This window comes from Leptonotus elevatus, chromosome 13 (assembly GCF_054856555.1).
Source record: "Leptonotus elevatus isolate MCC_2025b chromosome 13, RoL_Lele_1.0, whole genome shotgun sequence".
Lineage (NCBI taxonomy): Eukaryota > Metazoa > Chordata > Actinopteri > Syngnathiformes > Syngnathidae > Leptonotus > Leptonotus elevatus.
Window position 1 is genome coordinate 17,144,505 of NC_141251.1, and position 8,049 is coordinate 17,152,553.

Consider the following 8,049-nt stretch of genomic DNA (forward strand, 5'->3'; position numbering starts at 1 on the left):
CTGAGCCATTGTAGCGGGGGAACAAAAACTATAGGAAGTCTCTCCCTCATTCCCTAATGGGGATTTACAATTTAAAGGAAGTGGCATATTCATTGTTGAGTCAATTGCCTCAGAAAAGACCACAAGTGGAAATGGAATGAGAATTTATTTGGCACCGGTCAGATCATTACATGGTAGAGCAAGTGTGTTCACTTGTTAAACCTACTGGAAATGTGTCAATTGCATAGAGCCTACTTGTACCTGGTCCACTTGCTACCGATAGGAAACAAAAGACTGGAGTGTATAAATGCTGAAGTGTGAGTCTTTCAGCAGACAGTATTGATTTACGGCCTGAACAAAAGAACAACCTCAGCTTGGAGACTGACTGACGAAAGAGACAAACGAAAGGCAGGCTTTTTATTATTGCCTACTCATGACATTAAATATTTCAGTGCATAACCAATCATGTTAGACACATTAACTCAATTTTCTGATTGGTCTGGAGTGTCTGGTCTCACCTCCCAGACTAGCCCGGTTACCATGATGACCACTCACACTTGATAAACACACACAATGAGGCGTCTTGAATGTAACTGTGACACCTGCACAGGCTTTAATTCCGGCTTTTCCTTGTCACATTTGTGCATATTTCCATTAGTGCCGTTGAATGAGTGAAACACTTAATCCACTTTATTGCCTTATGAATAATACATGGACGTTAACTAGATTGGATTGCCTTGCATTAGTGTCACTGCCCTGGTCCATTCAGGCTTTGCAAATATGGACTAAATCAGACTAAAAGGCACCATGTGTGCCACAAATTGGCCCAAATGGCTAATCATAAAAAAGTATACACATGAATACAAAACAGACACAGCTCTAAAATGTCATCATTCTGAATTTGACCTGAAATTTTGGGAAATGTTATGCTTCTAAAGTGACACAAAAATCATATTAGAAGGATTAACTCATTGTACTTTTTGCTTCTTTTTTTCACACAGAGAATGCACATCCAGCTTTCACAAACATTTGCAAAGGTACTCTAGTAGCATTATAAACAAGTTGATGTTAGCATTAGTAATCATAAGGGAGTGTTACTGTAACAAAATTTTTTAATTGGTTAAAATTGGGTACATTTTTGACAGATTAGAGTGAGACAGACAAGTAAACAAAGGAATAAAATATGACTGTTAAAAGTGGTATAAGGTTACAAGTAAAAAACAAAAAACAAACTGCCTGTCCTTAATGGTAATTGTTGAATGGGATTACGCTTCCTTACATTATCTCCTATGGCAACGATAATTTATAAACCTTCAATGAGTATCCCGGAATTAATTGTTTTCATCTTTAGAGATTTTGCTACACTTAGTTTTATAATCATACTGCATAAATGTGTCTCATGTTATCCTCAGTCATTGTTCAAATTATTTTTTTTGTTTATCTCTAGTTTTTTCCAAGTACCGTGCAGTTTTAGCACAAACATGAACTCAACATTTGAGTAAGGAATGCAGAGAGCATCAGTCAGTGATCATAGGTGCAGTGTCTGAGGTGGTTTCTGCCTCTAAATCCCCCAAATCTCTTATCTCCTCCATCTCTCGCTCCACCACCTCCTTCCGCCGTCTCATCCACACGGGTCTCCTCTCCTTCCTCTTCCTCTCTTTTGGGGTGTGCTCCAGCTCCAGCATGGCCTGAAAGCTCTCACCTCCACTCTCGGCCAGGCAGTGGCACTCATCCCTGGTTGCTAGGGCAACTCTTTTTCCCGTCACCGCATGGAGGAAGGAGAGCTTGTCGTCTGAGGCGACCTCTTCTGTCACACACACTGTGGTTTGGCCTTGGCCGCTGTAACTCTGCTGCGGCCTTTTAGGTGATTCGGTCTTTGTTTTCTTGCTGAGTATGAAGTTGAACAAGGCAGTCACTAGAAGCATTGTCCCTAAAAGGGTAGAAATGTGTCTAAATGTACTAAATGACATTTATGTACTCAAGGTTTGAGGCTATGAAATATTCTTTACGGATAGTTTAATTTTACCTGGAATAATTGCATGCCACACCAGCACAGGATGCAGGAAACAGACTACGGACATTATGAAATAATAGAGGAACTTCTGAAAGCCTCCAACTTGTGCCATCTTCCCCCATAATATAAAGAGCCAACAGTCTGGGGGACAGCTGCAGAGATGGCAGAGAAGTCATCGTCATCATCTGTGTAATGCTGAATTTACTGTATATGAAATGCAATGTGCTGCAAATAGTAAAACATATTTAAAAGATGAATATTTTGTACTAAATACTTGAATGACAATAATACGATAAACCCATAACTCTCAAACCATGTTTGCGGATTGTATTGCTGTGTGCTTGCACATGAGCACTGGCCTGAGATTTATTATTATTATTATTATTACTATTATCTTTTTCCGTCAATTTGAATGACTTACATCAAATTAGACTAATCACTGAACATGATGTTGTCTCAGTTAGCATAGACAGAGCCGCAAATTATTCTTCATGTCTTATTCTGGCTGGGGAGTTTCAAAATTAGGAAGGATATTTCTTCCAAAAACATCAAAGGTAGAACAAATAGCTATAATCCATGGCTGCTTTAGCAAGTAGCATAATGCTAATTGTAGCAGTAAAAATGACAAGAAGTAGAGTTTACGAATACAAGGTCGTTTGCAGATAAGCTAGCAGTTAGCCTAGCTTGTTGTATTTCTTCTTCTACTACTTTCTTCGTTTACATATTCCAGCAGTCTGGATGGAGGGTTATGCTGCCTTTCTCTTCACAGACCATCTAGTTTTGGGGAGAAGACGGGCGATTGTGGAGATATCCTTGCTGTATGTGTTTGTGTTGTTCCGTGTCATCTAGAGTTCACCCACACTACACAAGCAATAAGCACACACTTGCCATTTTTTCCCTTTGTCACATTTGGAGTCTCTCACATTTTAAAAATCAGTTAAGATGTGATAAATCGGTGTCTATGTTTGTGTTTAATTTGTCATGAGAGCTGTACTACAATCTTCAAGCTTGTTATGACTGAAAACTTTCAAGACATATCTCTGGCATCGGGCAGAATCTTTATACCTAAAAAATAGTCATCACTTTTCAGTTGTCCAAAAATAACCCCGTGGTATTTGTTCAACCATTAACATTTCATGGTCAAAGAGAGCAAGCTTTGTATAGCATTTTAGATTGGTCAATAATTTATCAAATTTAGCAAGACACGTGTGGACTGACTAATAGTAGGCCTCTATGTAGACTTGTGAAAAATGCATAATTTACCAAATGTTGACATAGGAGGGTTTCAGCCAGTGATAAGCAGGAAGTCCATGATAAATGAATCATACAGTGTATGTAACATATACCACTTGTAGTTATTGTTATTAGTCTCTGTAGATCAGTGGTGTCAAAACTGCGGCCCAGTGGCCATTTGTGGCCTGCCGTCCATTTTTAAGCGGCCTGTGACATATACAAAAAATTACATTTGCTACTAATAAATCTGTTTTATATACTGTAAAGCTTTTCTAAATATGCAAATTTACCAATTGATAATTAACTTCTTTCTCTTTATTACATTGGGGTGAATAAAGATAATGAAGAAGAAAAACGGTCTCCACATTCTGCTCTTTGTCAAGGTCCAAATTGTTAAAACATATTGACAATACACAATTGCTTGATTGACTTTGGTGTGCTTGATAAATCAAAGAAAAAAACAAATCAAAATTTTCTATATGTGGCCCCTATATGAGGAAAAAGTTTGGATTCAATCAATGCTGTGAATTCTCAGTCATCCAGGTCATAGAAATCCACACAGGTGAATTTGAGGCAAATGGAATTGTTTGTTGAAGACATTTCACCTTCCAAAAGGCTTCTGCAGTTCTAAATGTTTATAGTTCCTCCCTATCCAGAATTTGTAAATTGTTATCCTCAAACAAATGTCCCCTCTGTTTTTAACGGTTGACCAGCCACACTCTGCAACTATCAAACCAGGTTTATTGTATTTTCAAATTAAAAGTGAACATCTGGAACAAATAAAAAGAGTCAAGTTCACTCACTTCAACCTTTGCTGATTATTATGGTGTGTTGTTAATGCAAATAATCAAGCTGCGTACTCACGGCAGGCACATGAGCAAAAGTGAATCCAAGAAATAGGCCAACTCAAATATCACGATGCCAATAGAGGTCACTCTGTTGAGGAACAAATCGTCATTTGCATTCATTCAGCATCTAGAACATAGTGAAACATGTCAGCTTGTGTATGAATTCAGATTTTTCTCTGAGTAAAGGGATGGTAATTACCCCCATTAATAGACAGATTGCCTTCTTGTGAACCAGAGAAAATGCCCCTGGGATAAAATTCATCACACTTGATCCCACTGAACAATATTTCAACAAGCTCTTACAGCAGGTAGATGCCAAGGCTGTTGAAGTCTCCCTTTTGCAGCGTCTCCACTCCTACAGCACACAACACTGAAAAAGAGAACGCAACTGATTTCACTTTGGAGGGTAGCAAGTCGTGTCCACCAGGTGTCAGACTTGGTTCACTGTTTCTCAGGCAGTAAGTTTTTCTGCGAAGGTGGTCTTTGCAAAGATTTATTTTTTAATTCCCTCCCTGTGAATATAAAATAAGCAAAATAAATGTCGATTTTAGACAGCCTTTAATTTCCAAATAACCACAAATCTGACCATCTCCCACCATATTTTATTAAAATGTAGGTAGTTTTCACCCTTTCACATTGCAAATTGGTGACCCAGTTTGGATTCTGAGCCTAAGTTGGTGATAAAGATCGACATCTGATGACTGGAGGGGAATTTTGACTTAATTGAGCTTATTTTCCAGAAACCATCCATCCATTTTCTTAACCGCTTGTCCTCACAAGGGTCGCGGGGGGGGGGGGGGGGGGGGGGGGGGGGGTGCTGGAGCCTTTCCTAGCTGGCTTCGGGCAGTAGGCAAAGTACACCCTGAACTGGTTGCCAGCCAATCACAGGGCACACAGAGACAAACAACCATCCACACTCACAATCACACCTATGGACAACTTGGAGTGTTCAAATAACCTGACATGCATGTCTTTGGAATGTGGGAGGAAACCGGAGTACCCGGAGAAAACCCACGCAAGCAAGGGGATAACATGCAAACTCCATCCTGGAAGGCCGAAGCCCGGACTCAATCTCACGTCCTCTGCACTGGGAGGCGGACGTGCTAACCAGTCACGCACCGTGCCGCATTCCAGAAACCAATTTGATGATATTGTATTATCCTGCTGGATATTGAGGTACTGGTGCCATAAATGTCATGGTCTGAAAGCTTGAAGTCTAGAAGCACTGAGTCACTTCCATGTAATTGTCTAGATGGATTGTTGGAATTGTGGATTGTTTCTTGGTTGCTTTTGGCTAGGTGACGATAGAAGATAAAATTAATCAAACCTGAAGTAAACAATTTGTACCGTGCATTCCAAAAGTCAAAAGTGATGTCATGCTTACTGAATTGTGCTAATGGTGTTTTCGTAATTCCGATTTGACCCCCGTTAGTAACTTGATATCACTGCATTTGCTCTTATTTCAAACATCCTGACTTCATGAATGATCAATGGTACTGTTGTTCTATATCATTTATTTGTTTAGTTTGAATGAAAATATTATTTTGAAGACCAGCTAGAAACAAGCGATGCTTGGCCGAGACTTGAATTGAAAGCGAGGAACCGAGCCGAGTCCAGCTGGCTGCATCGTCAGACCAAACAGTGAAAAAGAAAAGGTCAAGTTGTGCAGATTCCTACGTCAGAACGCTGACAGTAAATGCAACAATTGCAGTTGGTACATGCAACAGCGACACCTGTTGCCTTGAGTGCGTGTGTGTGTGTGTGTTTCTTTTTTCTTAAGGTGTGTTAGTTTTCGCTGCTGTAACCTTGTGTGATTCAAGTTAGCATTTGGAACACAGAAAAAAATAACTGAAAACAAACATAACACTTTACTGTATTACAGCTATGATTTCGATTCAAGAAATATGATTCCTTCTCAAGTTAGATATTACTTATTTTTGTCTTGGAAGTTTGTAGGTGAGGCAAGCATGGCTAAAGTGCCTTACGGACTACACATGGAAGCATTTTTATGGGAGGCTTAGCAGAAATGCAGCGATACAATCACAACCAGCACCAGAGGGAAATCAGGAGAATGCTGCTAGAAGCTTGCTGCTCATTTATAGGGTGTGAGGGGTATAAACACTGTATACAGACCAGTTGAAAATCAACATAAAAGTACACCCTATGTAATTGTTCATCCATAGAAGACACACAGAAGCAGACAGACACATAAATGTGCACACACAAGAGCAAACGCACCGTAAGCTCATGAGTGTATAAAACCACGTGAGCTCAAATAAGGCCAGTAAACCTGCTGGATGCAGAGACATTTGCTGTATGGCGCATGTCTGTGTAAATGAGCAGCGTTGGCAATTGTTTTAATTGTAGGGGGTGATTAGGCTAACAACTAGTGTGTACAGTAGGGAGTGGGACATCATAGCATAAAATAGGTACCAGTATATGACATTTTTGAGTAAACTTTGAGTATTATTTCGAGTGTCCTCTTTTATGGATATCAAAATATAGTCACCCAAGTTCAGTCTTCTGAAATCCAAATATTTAGTTTGGATTTTTGGTTATTTTCTTTGTCAAGAGTTGATTGAATAACAGTAATTGTTGAAAGAAATCAGCAAGCTCATTATTTTCTCAGAGCTACGGTAACGTTTGAAATAGTATTTTTATGGATAAGCACTGTTCCAGCACAGATTCAGCATCAGATAACAGCATATTTCACTCCTTGCCTCATGAAATTCAGACTCAGCTAAAGAAACGAAGAGCAACAGAACACAACTCAGTAAGGTTCTATCGTCTGTCTTGTTTCATCAGAAATAATCAATCACCGTGTATTTTACCTGTGGCTGTAGAGATGCCAAGAATCCGGCAGGCAATCTCCACCACAATCCAGCAAACGTTCCCTGTTTCGCCCATCACAGCTGGGAATCTTACTCTGCAAAAAAAACAAAAAAACAACCTAACTTGTTCTCTTTTTTTATGCTACCCTAAATAGTAGATCAGAAAGTTGCTAGAGTAACGCTCTAGAAACATAGCTGACCCTGAGCTCGATGGAGAACTGCATTGAAAGCTGCATGGGATGTGACGCTTGAAGCCTCTTAGCCTAGTCCGGTTCAACTCCAATGAGGTTTGTGACTCAATAATGACCCCGTTGTTAATCACTCTCTCTCTCTCACAGTCACACACATAACCATATGTACTTTTACACCGTATTCCAAATTATTATGCAAATGATTTTTTATAAATATAGTCGTATATGCAAACAGCATCATTTTCAAGTCATCATTAGCTATTAGAGAATAATTGAAATGTTTAAAATATACCTCCCAATGATAACTACTGTGATGATCATCATCCAAATTATTATGCACAGCAGTGTTTCAAGACATTTCATTGGTTGTAAAGAATTGTCATTTGTTTCAATCCAAAACATCTTAACAGGTCAAGTTACATTTTTACCTAGGACCTCTTATTGGATAGCAGCTAGTCTAAACACGGTATTCTGATTAATATTGCGTTTGTGGAATATGAAGAGAGCAGCAAAATCCACCTCTTTTAATCCATCTCAGGCGGCAGCCATTTTGCTACTTACTATTAGCTGCTTTTCCACCAATAAGCCCAGGATCTTTGAGTTCTGGTTGTAAAAGTTTCAAGGGAATTTATAATTTGTGTTTCCACAGTGTCTTGGAGTTCTCGGTAATTAATTGAAAGGACTTTGATGACGTGTGAGTTTGATGATCCCAGCCGATGTAAAAACAAAAAGTAAAAATAAAAAATAAATACAAAAATATAAAACAAGATTAAAAAAATAATTATAAATTAAATGTCAAAATAAATACAAAAATAAATATACAAATATAATTAAATATCAATCAATAAATAAATAAAACTCTGCTCTCACATTTATTTATTTCATGCTGCAGACACTCTGCCAGGACGAAATGTTATTTATTGATTGATATTTAATTATATTTATATATTTAT

At 38.6% G+C, this 8,049-nt stretch overlaps 1 protein-coding gene across 1 annotated transcript; it reads right to left on the reverse strand.

The window, feature by feature from the left end:
- Window positions 1-224: 224 nt before the first annotated feature.
- Window positions 225-7,158, reverse strand: tmem72 (transmembrane protein 72). The gene is made up of 6 exons (XM_086093205.1): window positions 7,106-7,158; window positions 6,906-7,000; window positions 4,378-4,444; window positions 4,091-4,162; window positions 2,006-2,145; window positions 225-1,909 (listed from the first exon to the last, which is right to left on the reverse strand). The coding sequence occupies exons 2-6, from the start codon at window positions 6,979-6,981 to the stop codon at window positions 1,497-1,499; spliced, it is 768 nt and encodes a 255-aa protein (XP_085949331.1). The 5' UTR covers window positions 6,982-7,000; window positions 7,106-7,158; the 3' UTR covers window positions 225-1,496.
- Window positions 7,159-8,049: the final 891 nt, after the last annotated feature.

Bases quoted from the DNA above. Each gene is read 5' to 3' on its own strand.
- tmem72 (XM_086093205.1), bottom strand. From the start codon at position 6,981: ATGGGCGAAACAGGGAACGTTTGCTGGATTGTGGTGGAGATTGCCTGC. The intron at 2,146-4,090 runs GTGAGTACGCAG...CCATCTCTGCAG, and splicing joins CTTTTGCTCATGTGCCTGCC to CTGTCCCCCAGACTGTTGGC. The intron at 1,910-2,005 runs GTAAAATTAAAC...CTACCCTTTTAG, and splicing joins GTGGCATGCAATTATTCCAG to GGACAATGCTTCTAGTGACT.